The sequence below is a fragment of the Triticum aestivum genome, chromosome 2D (assembly GCF_018294505.1).
Source record: "Triticum aestivum cultivar Chinese Spring chromosome 2D, IWGSC CS RefSeq v2.1, whole genome shotgun sequence".
NCBI lineage: Eukaryota > Viridiplantae > Streptophyta > Magnoliopsida > Poales > Poaceae > Triticum > Triticum aestivum.
The window spans coordinates 350,308,980-350,335,132 of record NC_057799.1 but is presented as its reverse complement, the minus strand read 5'-3'; the positions used below and the strand labels follow the sequence as shown (position 1 = coordinate 350,335,132).

Sequence of the window (26,153 nt, the reverse complement as noted above, 5' to 3'; positions counted from 1 at the left end):
TAACACAATCAGATCTAGTTTTAAAGCGTTGTTGAGATGAATGGGGTGGTGAAATGAGTAATGGATCAGGTAAACTATTCAAACATAAAATATTTTGAATATTGAATTCGTTGAAATCTTTGTTGATATCATCCTTTTGCATTGTTATGCATGCATGAACAGAACAATAACTGAGAAAAGAGGAGGTCACTTTTGTGATTAATTTCATAAGACCGAATGAGAAGCAAAGACCACACATAGATTGCACAAATGTCTATTGGATATGTATTTTATGTTAATATATTGTGTTAGTTTATGTAACCCTACAAGAAAGTATTCACTCGTGGTTTGCTAAGAGCATCTCCAAGTGAACCTGACAGGAGAGAGTACTCACTCGTGGCTTGCTAAGAGCATCTCCAAGCGAACCCATATCTCACTCTCCATTTATTTATATGGAGAGCCTCTCCCAAAAGATTCCATATCCACATATTTCTTCATGCATTAGCAAATCCCATTCTCCACTCTCCTTGTTCTATCTTCTACATTTTTATTGATATCATGCAAAAAATGTTTTTTTGGGGGGGGGGGGGGGGGGGGGAAGGGGGTATTTTATTTTTTGCAATTTCTTAGGAGGTTGCCACAAAAAGTGCGAATAATGACGATGACGGGAATTCAATCGAAGAGGTGTTTTCGTATGTTTGCCAAATAATAATTTTATGGGACTGAGCACCAGGGTAGTTGGAGATACTCTATGAGAAATTTTATTATTGGGAGTAACTCCTTGATGTACGTTTGCTATATTATTACATGGTAACCATCCTCTTAAAATAAGCAGGGAGTGCTACTAGTTGTTGTTACTAGAGAATACCCCATACGTTGCTGCGGAAACCAGCTGATGAAATTTTGGGTTAATAACATATGCCTTGTTATATTTGATTATGTAGAGTTACAAAATATTTATTAAATATAAGTAGAATAGTTAAGTGAAAAACATTTTTATATGCATGGTCAAATGTTGTGCTGGGTCTTTTTTTATGCATGGTTGCATGTTGAGGTGAGCCTTATTTCATTCATAATTGTATGATGAGGTGGCAGGCTTGTATATTGAGATAAATAAGTTAGTGGGACCACTTTCTTACATATACTATGATTAGTTTCTTCTTTCTTTCTTTTTCTTATGGGTATATTTTCTTTGTTTGACTAGCCGTCTAATAATGAACAAAAAACATGGTACAGTCTTTGCCAAAATGCATTACACTACGTCAAAAGACGCATGAGAAACTAGTGTAAAAACAGAATAAACTTCAAAAGATGCCGTGCATATTAATGTAAAGACATAATAGAAACTAGCGCAAAAATGCATGAATATAATAGTAGAGAGAAAAGGTGCAATACACACAATGCAAAATGTGGTAAAAAATGCATCAGAAACTAGTGAAAAAATATATACCAACTCATGTAAAATGCAATATTAAAAAAGTGAGTATACATTAGTGCAAAAACAGTAGAAAAAAATGCCACAGAAACTAGTGTAGAATGGGACGTGGAGTATGTGATCACGAGCTCAGAGGAGCTCCGTATCACATCCGTCCAGAACAGCTTCGTGATTCGGCGAATTGAATGAAGGTGGCAGGCCGCGGGTCCACATGGGACGGGAAAAAATCTGATATACGCCGCTATACTCACCTGACTGATGGGCCCTGGCTTGCACGGACGTTTGCACGGCGTGAACGGAGCGAGCCCGAGCCGTGGCTTGAGACGTCGCCGCCGTCCTGATCCGTGGATCAGGTCCGGTGCTTTTCGGTAGCGTCGGCAGTCCACGTAGTAAATGCAGAAAGTGGGCCGCTGGGGGGGGGGAGGCTGTGAAGTGGATCTTGCATTCTTCCCAGGCGGCGAAGTAGTGGGGAAATCTCCTGCGGCAAAAGGGGATTGTGCGGTCCAGCGAGTTTGCAGGTGCTCCGACGGCCATGGAGTCTTGATGCAGCCGATAAACAGGTTCGAATCTGCTCGTTGAACCTCCCTTTTGCATGGTTTGGATCCGGTTTTCTGCGCTGACTCTGATTCTGTCAGCCGCAAAAATTGTGTGGGTGAACTAGAACACTGCTAGAGGAGGTTAACGATAACAGCATCACCATGGAGCCTGTACGATTCCGGTCATTGCGCCGGCGGAGGTTGACCTGCCAGCACCGGCGGCTTCAAGTGCAGATGGCCAAATCTGTCGTGACGGCGCCACTGCAGAGCCTGCAAGTGCATATAAGGCTCAAGGTTCAGAGCACTCCATAGAGCAAGTGGATGCAAAAACCCTGGGGTGGACACAAAGGTATGAAGATTGCAACTAAAGGAATGTTCATTGTGCGTTTAAAAAATCAGGGGTGTCCTAGCTATCAAATAAAACAGAATTCGCTAGGTTCATTTCAGATGGTTAACTTATTTGTATGCAAAGAGCGATTAGTGCATATCCAGTAATAGTGATTGACGAGGGGAGAATGTTGTGGTGCAAGTTAATTTTGTGAGAAAAATAAACAGTACACTGCAGAGAAGAAATAGATTTCCCTAATCTGCGATGCAAACATGATGCATTCTCAGTCTGTAAGCCACAGTAGTTCACACAATGGTTGAAACTGAAAGAATAGCTGATTGATTCTTTGCATATAATTTGCAATGACTTACAGAGTGCATGTCCGTGCTGCCGCTCTAGGCAGAGCTCCTTGCCCGGACAGGGTTACAGCCCTGGAGAAGTCCGTCCGGCAATTTGCAGGGGAACCGGAAGACATTGTCATTGTGCCAAAGATATGAACAAGTTTCGACACACTTGGTGAGGCCTAAGATCTTTACAATGTATATTTGTGGGAGAAAGGATTTGGCATTAGATATGGAAAGAGCAGGCTAAATGTGAACCGGACGAAGTGCATGCAAGAGATAGTCTGTGGATGTGCGGTACGACAAAAATTAGAGCATTTTAAAAGTGATTAGTAGTTAGCTATGAGAATTTTTTTCCATGAACTTAACTGAATATGCCTTATTGTGTATGTGGTCAGGGGAAGCCAATAGTTGAAAATACTCGTTCTTGCCAGTGTGAATGCGCTGCCCTCATAAGATTTTTGCTACCGGCAAGGGCCGTGTCAAGTGCAGACGCTCAGATCTATGCGGTGGAAGCCGCTCCAGAGGCCGCGAGTGGAGACAGGGGCGAAGCATCCGAGCACTCCATAGAGCAGATTGACCCGAAGGCTCCTGGGGTGGATGCGAAGGTATTGGGGTTGAAAGAAAATTCTTTAGTGATTAGGCACCGGGCTAGCCCTTGGATTTAAGCAAAACTGTACTTATATAGCGCTGTACTAATTAGGATCCATTACCTAAATTGTCAATGATTTACAAGCAAAAAATCCGTCGAAAATGAGCTTTGGGCAGGAAAAAATAAGGCAGAATATTACTATCTATGCTAGATTACTGAATTTAATAGGTTGGGTTTCCTTGGTAGAGATTATTCACACTTGTCATGTTATGATGATGTATAACTTAAAAAATTAGTTCGGAAATTATCATATCTTCTCTGAAGGAAGTTAGTCTGCTGTACTTGTGGTTGATCTTACTCTGAAGGAACTCATTCTGTGCACATATTGCCATGAACTTTCAGAGTGCGGATTGGTGCTGCTAAGCTACGCAGAGCCCCATGCCCTAATAGGATTTCGGCAATGGAGAAATCAGTCCTGGGATTTGCCGAGGATAATCGTGCCGAAATTAGGAACAAGCTTTGATAGACTCGGTGAAGCCTATGATTTTAACAATCTGTATTCATGGGAGAAAGGATTCGGCATTATATATGGAAAGAGCAGGCTAAACGTTAATCGAACAAAACACATGCAAGAGATAGTGTGTGGCTGTGCGTTATGGCAATTTGTGTCCATTTTTCTGGAGTTTGCATCTGACTCAGTGAATTTTGCGCGTACCATTTTGTGAGATAGTTCATTGTGCCTGATTACACGGCAATTCCAAATTCTGTTTTGTAGGCCTGGCATGTGTTGGGTCATCACCACCACAGGGTTTTAGGAGCACATCAGAACCAGTTCAGTCTGGTGAAGCAAGAGGTGCCACTATTACTTAATTCTGTTTAGTCATTCTGTACACTTTAGATGATACCATGCTAACTAACGTTGATGGCTCGCAGGCAATGCAGCTAGGGCGGATGACATGCTGCCACTGAACACATCCACAACAGAAGCTGTTAGGAGGCATCAGAATTAGATGTGCGTCAAAAGAGATATGCAAATAGGGGCAGCAGGAAGTGTCGCCAGAGAATACGGCGTACACCATCAAGCAGGCACTCATCATCCTCAGGGAGCTCAGCTGAAGATGGAGATAATGTTGACATCTGCAAACAAACTACGAGATTTCGATGACAGAATGCTTCATCCCATGTTGCTGCGGTTGGTTCGGCAAACCAACCACCAAGCGTGCTAAGGGGGGCAACGATGCCAGTGGGCATGACCGTGCGTGGAAGCAGCAGTGAATTGTCTTCCCAGGAATTACAAGTGAGTCACCTACACCTAATGAAAATTAACACATTATCTGCATGCATGTTTTTCTTTAAATCGTCTGCATGCATGTTGATGCCGTGGCTGATGACGTTGTTATGCAACCACAGTTGCAGCTAGAGGAGAGAGCTCGGCTGCAGCAATGCGTACTTCAGCAGGTATTTGCTTTGAAAAGGGACCCATGAATAACCTGCTTTGCAGATGAATTTGGAATTGATAACTTAATTGTGGCGCACCACAGGAGACGATGCAGACATGGTTGGGAACGAATTGGAGTGGTGGTACCAGCTCAAATTGATTGGAAGGCCAATCTGTGGGGGATCCACAAGTCTACGAACAGGAGGAGCAGTGTTGGGGGAGATTGGTAGCTCCCATGAGCGGATGTCATAAAGGAGCTCACTAGCGGCGTTAGTCCAGAATCCACGATGGGACGGCTCGTATAGTCTATCTCCATTTGATCCGTGCTAAGGATAGCTGACGGGGTAAAAGAGATAGCATCTAGGTAGTGGGCCATGGGCCATAATAAAAAATCGAATAGATAAGTTATAACTGTACCTATACCTCCTGTGGCGCTCATCACGAGAGAAACTGGTGGTATAGATACCGAGAGCACTGCTGCTCGGGATCACAACAACACTTTCGTGTAGAATGTGCCTTTCACATTAGCGTAAAGATAGTAGAGAAAACAACTGTAGCCGCCGCATCCTGCTGGTGCCGCCGCCTGTCCGCCCCGTCTCCGGTAGTCTTAGGGCCATGGAGGTGCTTGCCGGTGGGAGGGCTTCGTTTTTAGATTTTACTCTCAGTATTATTAGGTTTTGTGTCCTGCCCAGGAAGGCAAGACGGCGGCGGCTCCCTGAAGATGGAATAAGGTTCTCCCCGCCTAGCCCCCATTCGTGTGGTGCGTCTAGCACTGTCGATGGGCGCGTGGAGATGTGTTTCTGGCGGATCTATCTTTGGTGAATCTGCTCGGTTATATTCGTCGTTCGTCTACGTTCGTGTGTCTTCAGGTTGGATCCTTCCGTTCTACGCTACTCTTCATCAGCGACGGTTGTTGTTCTAGTGTGCTGGTCCTATGGAGTCTTAGCATGACTTATTGACCGTCTACTACAACATGTTTTGTTTGGCTCTGACGAGGAAGGGGCCATGACGGCGGCGTGCCTTAGGTGGTCTATGAATCTAGATGTAATTTTTATTATCTCCGGTGTTCGTTGTACCGCCATGATTGAAGATGAATAGATAGAAGTTTTTCCGCAAAGAAAGCAAAGTAGAGAAAACTGTCAGAAGGGAGAGAGAGGGATTGTTGCGGAATGTGATGTATGTATTATTGGGCCTCGAGGGCGGGTATATACTGAGTACAAGACTTGGAGGGCAAGACACCTCCTAGAGATAAGATGGAAATAACTCTATCTAATCCCGGGCAATCTCTACTATCAAATATATCTCTAACATCCCCCTGCAGTCGTAGCGGTAGCGTTGCGAACAACAAGAGCGTCGGGGACGGTCAGACTGGAGAGAATAGCAGCCGACGGCTGACATCCCCCGCAGTCGTAGCGGGAGCGTCGCGGACGGTGTCGCGTTGCGGACGCGTTGACTATAGAGGAAGCCGACGAGTTGCTCAAGCGGATGATAACCCTTTGTGCCGATGTCGAGGTAGCCGAGAGCGTAGGGTGGTGCAGCCGTGGTTGAGGTAGCCGTGCGAAGAACGCCGTGGTCGATGTCAAGTCGAGGTAGCCGGTGTCGAGGTAGTCGCCGTGGAGCCGCGGGTGCAAGGAGGCACCGTGTTAGTCATAGGCGAGTGGTGTCGAAGTAGTGATGCGCCGGGAAGAAGACGGTGTTGACGACTGGTCGCGTAGGGTTTGCCAAGCCCGGGGACACGTCGTAGACGAAGGCACGCGTCGGTGTTGCCAGCACCGGGCATGCGTAGACGGACGAAGACGAAATTAACGAAGCACCGACCAGGATTTGCCAGGCCCGGGGACACGTCGTGGATGAAGGCACGCATCGGTGTTGCCAACACCGGGCATGCGGAGACGAGGGACCTGCACGAGATGTACGCCATGTCGAGAAGTCGGAGGGCCAACAGAGAAGAAGACTCTACGGCGGTTGTGGCGCTAGTCGGCATGGGGGCCGATGTCACCAACGGTGGTCGGAGTAGACGAAGTGGTCGGGGTAGATGGCGGCGACGCTGGCGACGGGCTGGTGCTGGACGAAGACGAAGGGGGTGGACGGGCGGAGGCTACGGGTGTAGCGGCGGCGGCGGCCTGACGGCTAGGTTAGGAGCGCGGCGGCGGTGCTCGAAGTAGGCGAGGAACCCGACAGCGTGACAAAGACCAGCGCGGACGGTGGCGTTCCCGCGCCAAGGGAGGCGGCGCGGCGCATACCATAGAAAGTCGACGCGTGGAGACGGCGAAGTGGACCGTGGCCGCGGCGCTACGGCCCGAAGGAGCGACGCAGCGGCGGCAGGTGGGTCGGGGCGACGGTGGGAAGATCTCGGGGATGCGCGGACAACGACCTTTACAGTCCGCCGCGGAGTCGCACGAGGCCCGTCGTGTCGTTGAACAGGCCAACAGAGTCAACGCCAAAGTTGGAGTAGAGGCGCACAAAGGTCAACGGCGACGATGGGCGACACAAACCGATCAAGTATAGATCGGAAAACGAAAAAGAAAACGCCGATCAAGGTGACCGGTGGGAGAGAGAAAACCCGGATCAAGAGATCGGGAAAAAGACTCTTTAGGGCAGCCGGTCAACATGACCGGCGGACGAACCCTAGGTACGGGCGGCGCGGCCCCCGACGGCGGTCATGGAGGCCGACCGCCCCGGGGGCGGCGCGCGGGTGCGGAAACGGCGGCGGCTATGTTGATACCATGTTAGAAGGGAGAGAAAGATTGTTACGGAATATGATGTATGTGTTATTAAGCCTCGAGGGCGGGTATAAATTAAATATAATACTTGGAGGGCAAATAAGATGGAAATAACTCTATATAAATCCGGGCAATCTCTACTACTAAATATATCTCTAACAAAAACAACTAAAACACCGTAAAGTGTTCAATAAATTACTACTCCCTAAAAACACTCTAATAATATGGGATGGAGAAAGTAGTACTAAATAGAACATATGTACCCGATATCAAAAGGGTCACAATTATTTTGGGACGGAGTACAATTTTGTTCACGTTGAGCTGTCTTGATAGCATCATTTCCGCCTGCTGGACCAATGTGGCAGACTTTAAGGGACAGGCATCTCATTTTTGCACACCCTGTGTTTTCTATTCTAGTCTTCTCCCCATTAACCATAGTGCGCAGCGATGCCATTAGCACTAGATCAGGAACACAACGGACCAGGAGCGTTCTCCGTCCAATACATGGCCGGCACCACCGCACCAACACCAAGTTTTGCCGACTTAGGCGGGGCCACGCTACCACGATCACGAAAGCTCAAAATCATCCAGCCAAGATGATAAACACTTTTGTCACCGCCGTTTGCCCATGAAGCACATTTCTGCAAAGCCTTAACGTCGCCTCCTTGTTTTATTTGTCCTGGCGAACATTACTTTTAGCCTTTTCTAGATACGTAGTGGCCCTCAATCATAATCACTAGCGTCCTCATCCCTCAGAAATGCATTACCAAGCACAAAAACCAAGCATATGCAATGCTGACGAGGAACCTCCTTTCCATGCAATTGAGCAACTATATATATATTCTTTCCGTGAAGAGAATAGTGAAGAAACATTTTATTCCCTTACTTACATTGTCAAGGGAAGTACTGCGCCTCTACTCATCCTAACATTTTATTTTCCGCATCCGAATTGTTTTTACCAAAGCGGATCGCCTATTTCCAGATGTTTCTGTGAAGAATTGCACATGCCAGTGAAGCACCATTTTAGCAACCAATTCCTCATTGGTTCCTTATCTCCATGCACATCTCCCTGGCTAATTTCCCCAGAAAATTGTGCATCTTGTCTTGTGTGTCTCATGTTGCCAAGTCTACAGGCAGGGAAGAACTGAAAACCCTGTCCTTTGCCTTCAAAGCCTACCAAAGCAACAATGCAGTAAGATCACCAAGAAGCCAACAAAACAAAACTCACAAAACAATATGACCGCGCGCTTACTTCTTTGTCCCAGTTGGTTCGCAGGGTGATGGACAGGAGCAACACTGTCTGCACGACAAGCCCGCAGGTTAATCCGAACCACAGCCCCTAACAGTTCATAACGACATTTTTCAGAGGTTTCCTCAAGTCAAATAAGGAATATAGGTCAACTTAGAGCTTTTTGTATAATGACACAAGTAAAATAAGTACCATTCCACCAAGATGGTACACAAAAGCAAAATATAAAGCCGCGGGGATGCCGACAAGGTAGTACGCGCTGAGATTGACATACGCGCCAATCTTCTGGAAGCCACAGCCCCTAACGATACCTGAAAAACGCCGATCACAGATATTGTTCATCCTATACCTATACGCAGGCTCCTTATAATTTCCAAATTTATTTTCTCTTAAGCACCTACACTGCACTTACCTGAAAGGACACACTGCAGGTCATCAAACAAGAATGTCATGGCAAGAATTGGCATCATTCTGGCAATGTATTCCACCACTTCCTTTTCGTTGCTGTACGCGTACCCCCATAAATTGCGCACCAAAATGATAGCAAGACCGACCGATACGCTCGACACAAGACCCAGAGCCATGATCACATGGGTCGCTAAACGGGCAGCCTCAGGCCGCCCAGCGCCAAGCTCGTTTGATACTCGGGTGCTACAGAGGCGAGAGATAATGAGTATTAAGTTTTCGTATGGTAAGATAGATAGTATCATTGAAGTACTATATGATCAAACTATCATGTTTATGAATTCGAGTTGTTCAGTCTGACCTTATAGCTGCACCAAGCCCAGATGGGATTCTGAATACTAGTGAAAGAGTATTTAAACTGCAGCAAGTTCAGCTGTTACTATCAGAAGAAGGCGAAGGCGAACCGGATGTGAAATAAACCATGCATATGATACCTCACCTGATGGACAACACCGACGCCTCGAGCTTAGGATTTGGAAGAAATCCAGAAAAAAGTACAAGCAGCTCAAATGACCACCACTCCAAACTGTGTAAAATAAATGTAGGATGAAGTTCAGTTGGAGATGGATGATGAAAAATTCTACCTGCAATTAGAGGGATCAATTCAAACTTACCAAACCATGAGAGCAGATGGAACGGCAAGCCTCAAAAAGCTAAGGATGTCGCGAAACGCCTCCATTGACAACCCTGTCCAAGTCCTCTTACAGGATGGAGAGAGCCTGATGTAGAGAGCCAGGATGAGCAGATTGGTCAGGTAAGAGATTGTATTGGCCAAGGCAGCACCCTTGTTGCCCAGGCCAAGCTTGTAAACCAGCAACCAGCACACCAAGATATGGTTCAGTGCGGTGACACCTGAGCTCAGCATCACCGGGTGGACGATGTTCTGCGTTTGTAGGAACCGGACATGGCACTGTAGCGGGCCGTAGACGAACAGCGCCGGGATCATCCAACGGATGTAGCTCCCTGCTCCCATGGCAATCTCAGGGTCCTGGCCGAAGAAGAGGAGGATCTGGCCAGTGTATGCCCATATCACAGCAACCACGACGCTCAGAGGAGTGAGCACAAGGATTGCCCTCTGCTTGTAGATGCCAAGAAGATGGTACTGCTTTGCTCCGAAGGCTTGCCCACACAGTGTGTCCAAGCTGCTCGACATGCCGGCCTCAAATCATCATGAACAAAGCCAGCTGATGTTAGTTGTTCAGAAGGTCCAACATATGTAAGAGATGAAATTGACACAATATATATACCAACAAGCTGAAGCCGGTGACACCGGCGAAGGAGGTGGCGATGGAGGCACTCGAGAGATCGAGCTCACCGAGATGACCCACAAACATGACTGATATCATCTGGACGACGTTCTGCAGGAGGCTTCCGACGATTAGAGGCCCGGCAAGGTACAACTGCTTCTTGACCTCAATCACTAGGAGGCTCTCTCCTGGCCCTCCTGTCTTCTCACTCCTGCCCCCAACAAGGGGCTCCTCCATGTTTGGCAGCATGCTTGGAACTTCACACTCTACTTCTGAACAAGGTAGGTGTTCACAAGTGAAATGAAGGGATATTTAACACGAACGTGGAAGAAGATACCAATGGATTTCACCAATATTATATAGCCAAATTCCAACAGGAAATCGAGAGGAAACAGAGGGCATTAGCTTGGCAGCCAAGTTCAGCATGTGTCAACAAGAAAATTTGAGCATGATTGAGACGATTCAGAGTACAGAAGTCAAGTGGACTAAAACTCTATGGGAGACTAAGGAGGCAGCTTGGCAACCAGGTTCAACACAACTGACAGAATAACTACCCGACAATCTGCAGTGAATTGGATGATAAAGAATACATGCTCGACCAGAACAAGATTGCCATTTCTATCCCTTTCTTGAGTGCACTTAGATCTGCAATACTAATCAAGAATATATACCAAGGTACTAATGAAATCAATCATGGACTCCCTTTCCCGACTCGTTGTCACTGTCACACCTTTTGAACATATCAATAATGCAAACAGTTTAAGACACGGCCAATCGTTTCTAAGCGAGCATATCTTAAAATTCGTTACTTTTCTGTTCTGTTGTGTCTGGCCACTCACGTGCTACCACCTACTTCATACATATAAATGAAAGGGCATTTTCCAAGATCCAGGGCCATTAGCGAATCGACTGACGAGCCCTGTGATTAGGAACCGCAAAAGTAAAAATTCAGAATGGCTTCTTGAATCCATCCGGGTAAAAATTCAAGACATCCCTCCTCTACGGGCAAAACAGAACCTCCTAAGATGTACTTCAAAATGAGGCAGGAGCAAACTCTGTCGCTCTTAGATGCTACAACCAAAGCACGGAATCAAATTCCAGAGAAGTGGCGAACCTCTCCAATGGAGCAATACAGATAAAAGGCTAGTAAGGGGATAAGAACCGCACCGCAGGCAGGTAGAGGGCGTGTTGAAGATTCCGCGAGAGGGAGAGCACCGCGAGGGCTAGACGTCGGCGGCCCGGGTGGCCACGGCGAGGAAGCGGCAGAACAAGTCCTCCTCACACAAGGGGGATGGGGCCGCGAGCAAGGCGGCTACAGAGAAAATGAGTGATGCATGTCACAGTGTCACACCACATATAGTTTTTTTTAAAAGAGATTGAACCCCGATCTCTGCATCAAGCGATGCACACAACCATATTATTATATTATTCAATAATGCCCTATGGAGCAACAGGATAGAGCTAGATGATCCGTCGGAGCGAGTGTTGCCGCCGGTACCGACTGAGGCTTGTCTGCCTGTGACGGACGGCGCCCCGAGACAGGAGATATTTGGGACCGGCGCCATGTTGATGGTGCCCGCTACGACAGCGACAGACGGCGCCCCGAGACAGGAGGTCTTGGAGACGGCTGCTGAGCGGCAGAGGGCTCGAGACCGGAGGTCTCCGAGAGGCCAGTTGAGTCTGCCCGACGCCTCTCCAGTGTCGAGGGAAGGGGGAGTTGCGGGCAGGAGGCCCTTGACCCCCCCCCTCTCTCTTCGCCGTTCGGAGCCTAGGCAGGTTCCGCCTTCACCGACACATGCTGATGTGCGCTTGGTTGCAGCGCCGGAGGAGAGGACGGACGTGCCGACAGGAGGAGTCTTGCCGCCCTCACTTCCCACGTCGGCACTTGTTGGACCCGACGGGTGCACGTCAAGGGACCTGATACGTCCATTTTGCATTATGCTTTTATGTTGATATTTATTGCATTATGGGCTGCTATTACACATTATGGTATAATATTTATGCCTTTTCTCTCTTAATTTACAAGATTTACATGAAGAGGGAGAATGCCGGCAGCTGGAATTCTGGACCGGAAAGGAGCAAATCTGAGAGAACTATTCTGCACAACTCCAAAAGTCCTGAAAATTTACGGAGAATTATTTTGGAATATATAAAAATTATTGGGCGAAGAAACTACCAGAGGGGACTCACCAGGTGGCCACAAGCCTGGGGGCGCGCCCCCAGGGCTTGTGGGCCCCCTGGTAGGTCTCCGGTGCCCATCTTCTGCTATATAAAGCGTTTTGACCTAGAAAAAATAGAGAGAGAGAGAGAGAGAGAGAGAGAGAGCTTTCGGGACGAAGTGCCACCGTCTCGAGGCAGAACCTAGGCAGAAGCAATCTAGGGCTCCTGCGGAGCTGTTCTGCCGGGGAAACTTTCCTCCCGGAGGGGGAAATCGAAGCCATCGTCATCACCAACGATCCTCTCATCGAGAGGGGATCAATCTTCATCAACATCTTCACCAGCACCATCTCCTCTCAAACCCTAATTCATCTCTTGTATTCAATCTTTGCCTCCAAACCTTAGATTGGTACATGTGGGTTGCTAGTAGTGTTGATTACTCCTTGTAGTCGATGCTAATTGGTTTATTTGGTGGAAGATCATATGTTCAGATCTTTAATGCTATTCAATACCCCTCTGATCTTGAACATGAACATGCATTGTGAGTAGTTACTTTTGTTCATGAGGACATGGGAGAAGTCTTGTTATGAATTTGGTATTCGTTTGATATTTTGATGAGATGCATGTTGTCTTTCCTCTAGTGGTGTTATATGAACGTCGACTACATGACACTTCACCATGATTTGGGCCTATGGGAAGGCATTGAGAAGTAATAAGTAGATGATGGGTTGCTAGAGTGACAGAAGCGTAAACCCTAGTTTATGCATTGCTTCGTAAGGGGCTGATTTGGATCCACATGTTTCATGTTATGGTTAGATTTATCTTAATTCTTCTCTCGTAGTTGCGGATGCTTGCGAGAGGGGTTAATCATAAGTTGGAGGCTTGTCCAAGTAAGGACAGCACCCAAGTACCAGTCCACCCACATATCAAATTATCAAAGTAACGAACGTGAACCATATGAGCATGATGAAAACTAACTTGACAGTAATTCCCATGTGTCCTCGGGGGCTCTTTGCTTTATATAAGAGTTCATCCAGGCTTATCCTTTGCTACAAAAAGGATTGGGCCACCTTTCTACACCTTTGTTACCCTTGTTACTTGTTACCTGTTACGAATTATCTTATCACAAAACTATCTGTTATCGATAAATTCAGTGCTTGCAGAAAATACCTTGCTGAAAACCGCTTGTCATTTCCTTTTGCTCCTTGTTGGGTTCGATACTCTTACTTATCGAAAGAACTACGATAGATCCCCTATACTTTTGGGTCATCAATACTCTTTTCTGGCACTGTTGCCAGGGAGTGAAGCGCCTTTGGTGAGTGGAATTTGGTAAGGAAAATTTTATATTACGTGCTGAAATTTACTGTCACTTTTCACTATGGAAAATCATCATTTGAGAGGTTTGTTCGGGGTATCTTCACCTCCACCGGAAGAACAAGAAGTTGCTCCTCAACCTACTGCACCTACTGAAAATATTTATTATGAAATTCCTTCGGGTATGATAGAGAAACTGCTAGCTAATCCTTATGCAGGAGATGGAACACTACATCCTGATATGCATCTAATCTATGTGGATGAAGTTTGTGGATTATTTAAGCTTGCAGGTTTGCCCGAGGATGGAGTCAAGAAGAAGGTCTTCCCCTTATCTTTGAAGGGAAAGGCATTGACATGGTATAGGCTATGTGATGATATTGGATCATGGAATTACAACTGATTGAAATTGGAATTTCATCAGAAGTTTTATCCTATGCATCTGGTTCATCCTGATCGGAATTATATATATATAATTTTTGGCCTTGTGAAGGAGAAAGTATCGCTCATGCTTGGGGGAGGCTTAATTCAATGTTATATTCATGCCCCAATCATGAGCTCTCAAGAGAAATTATTATTCAGAATTTTTGTGCTCGGCTTTCTCGTAATGATCAATCCATACTCGATACTTCTTGTACTGGCTCTTTTATGAAGAAGACTATTGAATTCGAATGGGATCTCTTGGAAAGAATTAAACGCAACTATGAAGATTGGGAGATTGATGAAGGTAAGGAGTCAGGTATAAACCTTAAGTTTGATTGTGTTAAATCTTTCATGGATACTGATGCTTTTCGTGAATTTAGCACTAAATATGGACTTGACTCTGAGATAGTAGCTTCTTTCTGTGAATCATTTGCTACTCATGTTGATCTCCCTAAGGAGAAGTGGTTTAAATATAATCCTCCCATTGAAGTAAAAATAGTAGAACCTATTAAAGCTGAAGAAGAAACCATTACTTATAATGTTGATCCTGTAATTCCTACTGCTTATATTGAGAAACCACCTTTTCCTGTTAGGATAAAAGAACATGCTAAAGCTTCAGATGTAGTCCGTAAGAGTTATAATAGAGCACCTACACCCCCTGAACAAATTAAAGTTGAACCTAGTATCGCTATGGTTAAAGATCTCCTGGTCAATAATATTGATGGGCATGTTATTATTTCTGTGATGAAGCTGCTAGAATTGCTAAACCTAACAAAAAAGATAAACATAGACCTATTTTTGTCATCCATGTTGTCTCTGTTAAGATAGGAGATCATTGTTATCATGGTTTATGTGATTTGGGTGCTAGTGTGACTGTGTGAGTGCAATTCCCTTTACTTTATATCAAGAGATTATGTATGATATCGCACCTGTTGAAATAGAAGATATTGATGTTACTATTAAGCTTGCTAATAGAGATACTATCTCACCAATTGGGATTGTTAGAGATGTTGAAGTCTTGTGTGGGAAAATAAAATATCCCACTGAATTTCTAATTCTTGGTTCCCCACAATATAATTTTTGTTCCATTATATTTGGTAGACCTTTCTTCAACATTGTTAATGCTAAGATAGATTGTGAGAAAGAAACTGTTAGTGTAAGTTTCGGGGATGTGTCTCATGCGTTTCATTTCTCCAAATTTTGTAGACAACCCCATGATAAAGAATTGCCTAGTAAAGATGAAATTAGTGGTCTTGCTTATATTGACGTGCCTCCTACTGATCCTTTAGAACAATATTTGCTAGGCCATGAAAATGATATGTTTATGAATGAAAGGAACGAAATAGATGAAATATTCTTTAAACAAATGCGTGTTTTGAAACACAATTTGCATGTTGAGACTCTGGGAGATCCTCTAACACCCAAGAGTGATCCTGTGTTCGATCTTAAACAATTGCCTGATACCTTGAAATATGCTTATTTAGATGAAAAGAAGATATATCTTGTTATTATAAGTGCTAACCTTTCAGAGCATGAAGAAAAGAAATTATTGAAAACTCTGAAGAAGCACCGTGCCGCTATTGGATATACTCTGGATGATCTTAAGGGCATTAGTTCCACTCTATGTCAGCACAAAATGAACCTGATGCTAAACCAGTTGTTGATCACCAACGACGGTTAAATCCAAAGATGAAAGAAGTGGTAATTAAGGAATGAAATATTAAAACTTCTGGAACAATTTATCCTATTGCTGATAGTAGATGGGTAAGTCCTGTTCACTGTGTCCCTAAGAAGGGAGGTATTACTATTGTTCCTAATTATAAAAATGAATTGATTCCACAAAGAATTGTTATAGGTTATAGAATGTTAATTGATTTTAGAAAATTAAACAAAGCAACTAGGAAAGATCATTATCCTCTACCTTTCATTGATCAAATGCTAGAAAGACTTTCAAAACATGCACACTTTTGCTTTCTAAATGGTTATTCTGGTTTTTCTCAAATACTTGTGTCACAAGAGGATCAAGAAAAAACTACTTTTACATGCCCTTTTGGTACCTTTGCTTATAGACGTATGCCTTTTGGTTTATGCAATGCACCCGCTACTTTTCAAAGATGTATGTTGATACGTCTCCAATGTATCTATAATTTTTTATTGTTCCATGCTATTATATTATCTGTTTTGGATGTTTTATATGTATTGATATGCTATTTTATATTACTTTTGGGACTAACCTATTAACCTAGAGCCCAGTGCCAGTTTCTGTTTTTCCTTGTTTTTGAGTTTTACAGAAAAGTAATATCAAACGGAGTCCAAACGAGCTAAAACTGTACAGTGATTTTTTATGGACCAGAAGAAGCCCCCGAAGCACAAGAGTTGGACCAAAAGCTTCATGAGGAAGCGACAAGGGTGGAGGGCGCCCCCCTAGGGCGCGCCCCTGGCTTGCCGCTGCCTCGTGGACCCCCCTGACTTGTTTCCGATGCCAAAAATTCCTATAAATCACGAAACCCCCAGAAAGAAACTTAGATCGGGAGTTCTGCCGCTGCAAGCCCCCGAGTCCTCGAAAAACCAATCTAAGCCCGTTTCGGCACCCTGCCGGAGGGGGAATCATCACCGGAGGCCATCTTCATCATCCCGGCAGTCTCCATGATGAGGAGGGAGTAGTTCACCCTCGGGGCTGAGGGTATGTACCAGTAGCTATGTGTTTGATCTCTCTCTCTCTCTCTCGTGTTCTTGATTTGGCACGATCTTGATGTACTGCGAGCTTTGTTATTATAGCTGGATCTTATGGTGTTCTTCCCTCTCTACCTTGTGATGAATTAAATCTTTTCCTTTGAGGTTTTGTTATGTCGGATTGAATCTTTGGATGTGAGAGCACTTGATTTATGTCTTGCGATGGGATATCCGTGGTGACAATGGGATGTTCTATTGATCCACTTGATGTATGTTTTGGTTATCAACTTGCGGATTCCCGTGGTGACATTGGGGTAATCTATGCATAGGGGTTGATACGCATTTTCATATTCCTTTTTCCGATAGAAATCTTGGGATACTCTTGAAGTTTTTTGTGTTGAATTGAATATTATGAATCTAAGATTGTGTGATGCATATCGTATAATTGACCCACGGATACTTGTGGTGACATTGGAGTATCTAGGTGACATTAGGGTTGATTGATGTGTGTCATGTGGTGTTATTTTAGTACGAACTCTAGGGTTGTTTGTGACACTTATAGGAATAGCCCAATAGATTGATCAGAAAGAATAACTTTGAGGTGGTTTCGTACCCTAGAAGCAATTTAATCTTATCTTCTCTGCACTAGGGACTTTGGATTGATTCTTTGTTGCATGTTGAGGGATTGTTATATGATCCAATGATGTTATCATTGTTGAGAGAACTTGCACTAGTGAAAGTATGAACCCTAGGCCTTGTTTCCAAGCATTGCAATACCGTTTTGCTCACTTTTATCACTTGTTACCACGCTGTTTTTATTTATTCAGATTATAAAAATATATTTCTACCATCCATATTACACTTGTATCACCATCTCTTCGCCAAACTAGTGCACCTATACAATTTACCATTGTATTGGGTGTGTTGGGGACACAAGAGACTCTTTGTTATTTGGTTGCAGGGTTGTTTGAGAGAGACCATCTTCATCCTACGCCTCCCACGGATTGATAAACCTTAGGTCATCCACTTGAGGGAAATTTGCTACTGTCCAACAAAACTCTGCGCTTGGAGGCCCAACACAAGTCTACAAGAAGAAGGTTGCGTAGTAGACATCATATGACGACTATATTCTCTGACTTTTGTGAAAAAATTGTTGAGGTTTTCATGGATGATTTCTCCGTTTACGGGCTTCTTTTGATGATTGCTTAAGCAACCTTGATCAAGTTTTGCAGAGATGCGAAGAAACTAATCTTGTCTTGAATTGGGAGAAGTGCCACTTTATGGTTAATGAAGGTATTGTCTTGGGGCATAAAAACTCCGAAAGAGGTATTGAAGTTGATAAAGCTAAAATTGATGCAATTTAAAAGATGCCGTGTCCTCAAGATATCAAAGGTATAAGAAGTTTCCTTGGTCATGCTGGTTTTTATAGGAGATTTATTAAAGACTTCTCTAAACTTTCTAGGCCTCTCACTAATCTTTTACAAAATATGTTCCATTCGTTTTTGATGATGATTGTTTAGAAGCCTTTGAAATACTTAAGAAAGTCTTAATTTCTACACCTATTGTTCAACCACCTGAATGGAACCTACACTTTGAAATTATGTGTGATGCTAGTGGTTATGATGTTGGTGCTGTTCTAGGGCAAAGAGTTGATAAGAAATTAAATGTTATCCATTATACTAGTAAAACTCAAGACAGTGCTCAAAGAAATTATGCTACTACTGAAAAATAATTTTTAGCAGTTGTATTTGCTTGTGACAAGTTCAGATCTTATATTGTTTATTCTAAGGTAACTGTTCACATCGATCATGCTGCTATTAAATATCTTATGGAAAAGAAAGATGCTAAACCTAGACTTATTAGGTGGGTTCTCTTGCTACAAGAATTTGATTTACATATTACTGATAGGAAAGGGGTTGAAAACCCCGTAGCAGACAACTTGTCTTGGTTAGAAATATTCTTGATGACCCACTACCTACTGATGATAGCTTTCCTGATGAGCAATTAGCTATCATAAATGCTTCTCATAGTATTCCATGGTATGCAGACTATGCTAATTATAATGTTGCTAAATTTATACCACCTAGTTTCACATACCAACAAAAGAAAAAAATTTTCTATGATTTAAGACATTACTTCTGGGATGATCCACACCTTTATAAAGAAGGAGTAGATGGTGTTATGAGACGTTGTGTACCTGAGCATGAACAGGAACAAATCCTATGCAAGTGTCACTCTGAGTCTTACGGAGGACACCATGATGGAGACAGAACTGCACACAAGGTATTATAATCTGGTTTTTATTGGCCTACTCTCTTCAAAGATGCTCGTAAGTTTGTCTTGTCTTGTGATGAATGTCAAAGGATTGGTCATATTAGTAGACGGCAGGAAATACCTATGAATTATTCACTTGTTATTGAAACATTTGATGTTTGGGGATTTGATTATATGGGACCTTTTCCTTCCTCCAATGGGTATACACATATTTTGGTTGCTGTTGATTATGTTACTAAGTGGGTAGAAGCTATTTCAACTAGTAGTGCTGATCATAACACCTCCATTAAAATGCTTAAAGAAGTTATTTTTCCAAGGTTTGGAGTCCCTAGATATTTAATGACTGATGGTGGTTCACACTTTATTCATGGTGCCTTCCATAAATTGCTTGCTAAGTATGATGTTAACCATAGAATTGCATCTCCTTATCACCCTCAGTCTAGTGGTCAAGTAGAATTGAGTAATAGAGAAATAAAATTGATCTTGCAAAAGATTGTTAATAGATCTAGGAAGAATTCGTCTAAGAAACTTGATGACGCATTATGGGCTTATATAACTGCTTATAAGAATCCTATGGGTATGTCTCCATATAAAATGGTTTACGGAAAATCATGTCACTTACCTCTAGAATTAGAACATAAAACTTATTGGGCAATTAAAGAGATCAACTATGATTTCAAACTTGCCGGTGAGAAGAGGCTATTTGACATTAGCTCACTTGATGAATGGAGAACCATGCCAAGTTGTTTAAAGAAAAAGTGAAAAGATGGCATGACAGAAGGATACAAAAGCATGAATTCAATGTAGGTGACCATGTCTTGCTATACAACTCTCATTTAAGATTTTTTGCAGGAAAGGTTCTCTCTAAATGGGAAGGGCCTTACATTATCGAGGAAGTTTATTGTTCCGCTGCCACCAAGATCAACAATGCCGAGGGTACCAACCCGAAGGTGGTAAATGGCCAACGAATCAAACATTATATCTCAAGTACTCCCGTAAATGTTGAAACCAATATTATCCATACCATAACACCGGAGGAGTACATAAGGGAAACTTACCAGAACGTTCTAGACCCCCGCAAAGGAATAGGTATGTGATACGGTAAGTAAACCGACTGCAAAAGTTTTCCAATGGCAATTTTACTCCATTTTGGAATATTTAAAAAATTAGGAAAATAAGTAGTCCGAATAGCGCACGAGGAGGCGATAAGCCGTGGGGCGCCCTGCCCCCCTTGGCGCGCCTCCTGGGCTTGTGGCCACCTCGTGTGCCCTCAGGACTCTGTTTTCTCCCAGATTACTTGTTTTGCACGGTAAAAATTCATTATATAACCTCCCGAAGGTTTTGACCATCGTACCATGGCAATGTCCTCTGTTCTTGTTTCGAGCTGTTTTCTGCTAGAGTTTTCAAGGCCAGGCATCATGTCTTCCTCCTCCTCCAACAATGTGGAAGACGATGCTTGGTTGATGCAGATGGAACTCAGGAGGGAGGATGCCTAGGGAGTCATGATGGAGGAGGATGAAGGAGATTCGCTTGAGGTTCAGCCTTCGGCTTCGGAAAGAGGCACTCTAGCTTGCATCTCTAATGTTCCAAATCCGCATCAAGAAATAGGGAATACAAGCAACCATGAAGGCCAACAGATACGAGAAGGGCTTTCCCCTAGGAGGCCCTTACACAAGTTACATCGGAACAACTTTCATAATTTGGTTCATAACTATGGAGTGGAGAATACTCCTCATGCACATATACCCTCCAATTGGGATATATCCCGTCCAAGTGAAAGTGATGCATGGAAAAGCTCTTGGTGGCCTGAAAATAAGCATCTTTTAGAGGAAATTCAGAAGAATGCAAATATTCTCCAACGTGTACTCCAAGAATTTTAGGACATGAAGGGTAGCTTAATGAGGCTGACAGAAACCTTATCATCACCACCTCTGAAGAAGGAGACATGAGTACATGGGCATGGGCACTCCCCTTGGCTTGTGCCAAGCTTGGGAGAGGTGCCCCGGTATCATATCACCACCACATCTTTACCTTTATTATTTTTCTTAGTTTGATCCTTTTGGTTATATCTTGGTTTAGTAGAATAAAGTTTTTCTTTAGTATAATCTAGTTTTGAGTTTTACTTTGTGTTCCCTCTATGTAATCGAGTCTGACAATTATATAATAAAGAGTAGTTTTGAGTTGAGGGCTTTGTTTTCTTGGTTTGATCTTAGAAAAGAAAAGAAAAAGAATAAAAGAAGTAAAAATATTATATAATGATCTTATGGAGAGTGATGACTTCACATATAAGAAGTATGTCGTATAAAATTTGTTGGGAGTTGACAAACATAGTTTTGGTCATTTATGCAATTAATAGGATGTAATAAAGAAAGAGAGGTCTCACATACAAATATACTATATTGGACATCTTTTGTGATTGTGAGCACTCATTAAAATATTATATGTTAAAAGGTTGATGTTGGACAAGGAAGACAACATAATGGGTTATGTTTCCTTATATCCGAATAGAAGTATATTGTCATGGATCCTCCAACATGTTGAGTTTGCTTCTCATCCTATGCTAGCCAAATTTTCTGCACCAAGTAGAGATACTACTTGTGCATCCAAAATCCCTTAACCTAGTTTTGCCATGATAGTCCACCATACCTACCTATGGATTGAGTAAGATCCTTCAAGTAAGTTGTCATCGGTCCAAGCAATAACAATTGCTCTCTAAATATGTATGATCTTTTAGTGTGAGGAAAATAAGCTTTATACGAACTTGTGATATGTAAGAAATAAAAGCGACGGACTGCATAATAAAGTTCTTTATCACAAGCGGCAATATAAAATGACGTTCTTTTGCATTAAGATTTTGTGCATCCAACCATGAAAGTGCATGACAACCTTTGCTACCCTCTGCGAAGGGCCTATCTTTTACTTTTACCTTCTACCTTTATACAAGAGTCATGGTGATCTTCACCCCTCCTTTTTATACCTTTTGTTTTTGGCAAGCACTATATGTTGGGGAAGATCCAGATATATATCCAATCAGATGTAGGTGTTCATAAACTATTATCGTTGACAATACCCTTGAGGTAAATGGTTGGGGGGGGGGCGAAACTATAAGCCCCTATCTTCCTATGTGTTTGATTGAAACTTTGATCTCATAAGTATCATGTGAGTGTTAGCAATTACGAAATATTAAATGATGGTTGAGTATGTGAACTTGCTAAATAAAAGCTCTTACATTTACTCTTTCCGATGTTATGATAAATTGCAATTGTCCCAATGACCAAGATCATAGTTTGTTGGTTTTCAATAAAGTTTTTGATTCATACTTTACCTTGTGAACAAATTGTTACTTTAACATAAGAAATTATATGACAATATATGTTGTTGTTCTAAAGATGATCATGTGCCCTCATGTCCATATTTTATTTGATCGACACCTCTATCTCTAAACATGTGGTCATGATTATCGATTTCGGCTTTCGCTTGAGGACAAGTGAGGTCTAAGCTTGGGGGAGTTGATACATCCATTTTGCATCATGCTTTTATGTTGATATTTATTGCATTATGGGCTATTATTACACATTGTGGTACAATACTTATCCCTTTTCTATCTTAATTTACAAGATTTACATGAAGAGGGAGAATGCCAGCAGCTGGAATTCTGGACTGGAAAGTAGCAAATCTGAGAGACCTATTCCGCACAACTCCAAAAGTCCTGAAAATTTATGGAGAATTGTTTCGGAATATATAAAAATTATTGGGCGAAGAAACTACCGGAGGGGACCCACCAGGTGGCGATAAGCTTGGGGGCACGCCCTACCTCCCAGGGCGCGCCCCCAGGGCTTGTGGGCCCCCTGGCAGGTCTCCAGTGCCCATCTTCTGCTATATGAAGCATTTTGACCTAGAAAAAAATAGAGAGAGAGCTTTCGGGATGAAGCGCCGCCGTCTCGAGGCGGAACCTGGGCAGGAGCAATCTAGGGCTCCAGCGGAGCTATTCTGCCGGGGAAACTTCCCTCCCGGAGGGGGTAATCGAAGCCATCATCAGCACCAATGATCCTCTCATCGAGAGGGGGTCAATCTTCATCAACATATTCACCAGCACCATCTCCTCTCAAACCCTAGTTCATATCTTGTATTCACTCTTTGCCTCCAAACCCCAGATTGGTACCTGTGGGTTGCTAGTAGTGTTGATTACTCCTTGTAGCTGATGCTAGTTGGTTTATTTGGTGGAAGAACATATGTTCAGATCCTGAATGATATTCAATACCCCTCTGATCTTGAACATGAACATGCATTGTGAGTGGTTACTTTTGTTCCTGAGGACATGTGAGAAGTCTTGTTATAAGTAATCATGTGAATTTGGTATTCGTTCGATATTTTGATGAGATGTATGTTGTCTTTCCTCTAGTGGTGTTATGTGAACGTCGACTACATGACACTTCACCATGATTTGGGCCTAGGGGGAGGCATTGGGAAGTAATAAGTAGATGATGGGTTGCTAGAGTGATAGAAGCTTAAACCCTAGTTTATGCGTTGCTTCGTAAGTGGTTGATTTGGATCCACATGTTTCATGTTAGGGTTAGATTTATCTTAATTCTTCTTTCGTAGTTGTGGATGCTTGAGAGAGGGTTTAATCATAAGTGGGAGGCTTGTCCAAGTAAGGACATCACCTAAGCACCGGTCCACCCACATATCAAATTATCAAAGTAACGAACACAAATCATATGAGCATGATGAAAACTAACTTGCCAGTAATTCCGATGTGTCCTTGGGAGCTCTTTGCTTTATATAAGACTTCGTCCAGGCTTATCCTCTTCTACAAAAAGGATTGGCCACCTTTCTGCACCTTTGTTACACTTGTTACTTGTTACCCGTTACGAATTATTTTATCACAAAACTATCTTTTACCGATAAATTAAATGCTTGCAGAAAATACCCTGCTGAAAACTGCTTGTCATTTCCTTCTGCTCCTCGTTGGGTTCATCACTCTTACTTATCGAAAGGACTACGATAGATCCCCTATACTTGTGGGTCATCAGGACCAGGCCCCGAGGGACAGGACTACGGAGGTCATTGCTTTCAGTGGGATTATGAACCGGTGTCTGCTGACAGGTATGTCAGTAACCGGATTCAGGCCCAACCTGATGCGACGACCCATATTAGGGCGTGCTATGAGGGCAGCCAAGCTTCGTGACATCGAGGCAACTACATGTATGTCTATTAATACGAGTTGTTCCATTTTGCATTTTTCAGAACATGAGATCACAAGTAATGCAACCAACTTAGGAGTATCCCTCGGGTCCAATGGGAAGGAAATTGCAAAATCTGTTAACGATTTATTAGACTTGGAAGCTGAGAGAGCGTCTGAGATAATTCGAAATATCGCGGCTGTGAGGCCTATGAATGAGGCCGATATAATAAAATAGGGCTTTTAGTTCTAGAGAGTTTTTACGACGACCTCCTACCCACTTTGGAGGCCGAACTTGAGTTAGAGGGAACAGAGTCTGAGGGACATGTAGACCCTATACCGCTAGAATGCACTACACAAGCTGCCTCCAGTCACATGGACGCGGAGGGAGTGGCGGATAAACCAAAACGTTCCTGGAAGAGGAAGGTTTATAGGACATTAGCAGTTCGTAGAAGTGTGAGAGTCAAATTCAAGAAAAAAAATTCATGATGACTAATGAATTTCAAAAAAACGAAAGGATTTTTTGGAATAGCAGAGGTCTAGCAGACTTGGCTAAACAAAGGTTCCTTGCAGAAGCGTGAATTGATCATAAAATCGATTTTATTGCCCTCATTGAAATAGAAAGAGATAATTTCATCTCGCAGTTCCTAGGAACCTTATCTGGTGGAATAGATTTTGACTGGCACTGCCTGCTCCCTAGGGGACAATCCGGTGGGATCTTATTGGGGGGTTATGTGCGAAACATTAGAGGTAATGAAGGTGGTTCAAGGTGATTTCGCAGTTAAGTTGCAGGTGAGGTCAAAACCGGATGGATCCCAGTGGGCTTTGGTGGCTGTGTACGGAGCAGCCCAACCTGAATTTAAGCCTGAATTCCTGGCTGATCTGGTTAGGATCTGCGGGGATGAAAGGTTGCGGGTCTTAGTTGGAGGAGACTTTAACATTATTAGAAGAAGAGAAGAAAATAATAATGACAATTTTGATGGACGATGGTCATTCATGTTCAATGCGATTATTGAGAGTCTCAATCTGAGGGAGATTGACCTCAAGGGTACACAGTTCACATGGGCGTATTCGTTACCTATTCCGACTTATGAGATGTTGGATAGAGTTCTTACTAGTGTGGAATGGGAACAGAAATTCCCACTTGTATCGGTGCATGCGATGCAGCGTGCAATCTCAGATCACACACCCTTGTTGGTTGACTCGGGAGAAGCCACTCATATAGGTAACAAGAATATTTTATCTTTCGAATTAAGCTAGTTCAAAAAAGAGAATTTCTTAGACATAGTTGCAAGGGAATGGGCCACGCCTGTTGGTGGGCACTCCAATGTAGAAAGATGGCAAAACAAGATTAGACACCTACGACATTTTTTAAGGGGTTGGGCGAGAAGTGAAAGCGGGATATATAAACAATAAAAAGAAAGACTCATCCAATTGATTGAAGCATTAGATCTGAAAGCAGAGTCTAACCTGCTTAACATGACCGAGCAGGCCGCAAAGTCTAAGGCCGGGCAGAAACTTCGCGTTCTTCTTAGAGAAGAAGAAATGGAATGGGCCTTGCGTGCTAAGGTTCTCAAAGTTGTCCAAGGGGATGAAAATACTCAATTGTTTCACATGATTGCAAATGGCAAACATAGGAAAAAAATCATCCAACTCAAGCAGGATGAAGGGACGGTGGTTGGACATGAGAACTTCAAGTTATACATTCCGAATTACTATAAACAGCTCTTTGGGCCTCCTGTGGACAATGATGTGTCCCTTGATGAGCTAGCAGTTGGGAATATCCCTCAGCTTAGGTCA

At 43.3% G+C, this 26,153-nt stretch overlaps 1 protein-coding gene and 1 long non-coding RNA gene across 7 annotated transcripts; one reads left to right on the top strand and one right to left on the bottom strand.

The window, feature by feature from the left end:
* Positions 1 to 1,689: 1,689 nt before the first annotated feature.
* LOC123053101 (uncharacterized) lies at positions 1,690 to 5,200 on the top strand. 5 transcript variants are annotated; one of them, XR_006425401.1, is made up of 9 exons: positions 1,690 to 1,974; positions 2,050 to 2,299; positions 2,652 to 2,916; positions 3,018 to 3,227; positions 3,614 to 3,859; positions 3,987 to 4,064; positions 4,145 to 4,508; positions 4,622 to 4,669; positions 4,753 to 5,200. It is a non-coding gene; the product is annotated as an uncharacterized lncRNA (long non-coding RNA). The 5 variants fall into 5 exon arrangements; XR_006425403.1 differs by having other exon boundaries at positions 2,076 to 2,299; positions 3,614 to 4,064; XR_006425402.1 differs by having other exon boundaries at positions 2,678 to 2,916; positions 3,614 to 4,064.
* Positions 5,201 to 8,183: 2,983 nt separating this feature from the next.
* Positions 8,184 to 11,687, bottom strand: LOC123053100 (protein DETOXIFICATION 16). Of its 2 annotated transcripts, XM_044476498.1 has the most exons (9): positions 11,501 to 11,687; positions 10,334 to 10,605; positions 9,701 to 10,245; positions 9,526 to 9,612; positions 9,388 to 9,444; positions 9,034 to 9,272; positions 8,814 to 8,932; positions 8,625 to 8,711; positions 8,184 to 8,545 (listed from the first exon to the last, which is right to left on the bottom strand). In XM_044476498.1, the coding sequence occupies exons 2-9, from the start codon at positions 10,580 to 10,582 to the stop codon at positions 8,486 to 8,488; spliced, it is 1,443 nt and encodes a 480-aa protein (XP_044332433.1). In that variant the 5' UTR covers positions 10,583 to 10,605; positions 11,501 to 11,687; the 3' UTR covers positions 8,184 to 8,485. The 2 variants fall into 2 exon arrangements, with proteins under 2 accessions (XP_044332433.1, XP_044332434.1); XM_044476499.1 differs by lacking the exon at positions 11,501 to 11,687 and having other exon boundaries at positions 10,334 to 11,463.
* Between the last annotated feature and the right edge of the window lie 14,466 nt (positions 11,688 to 26,153).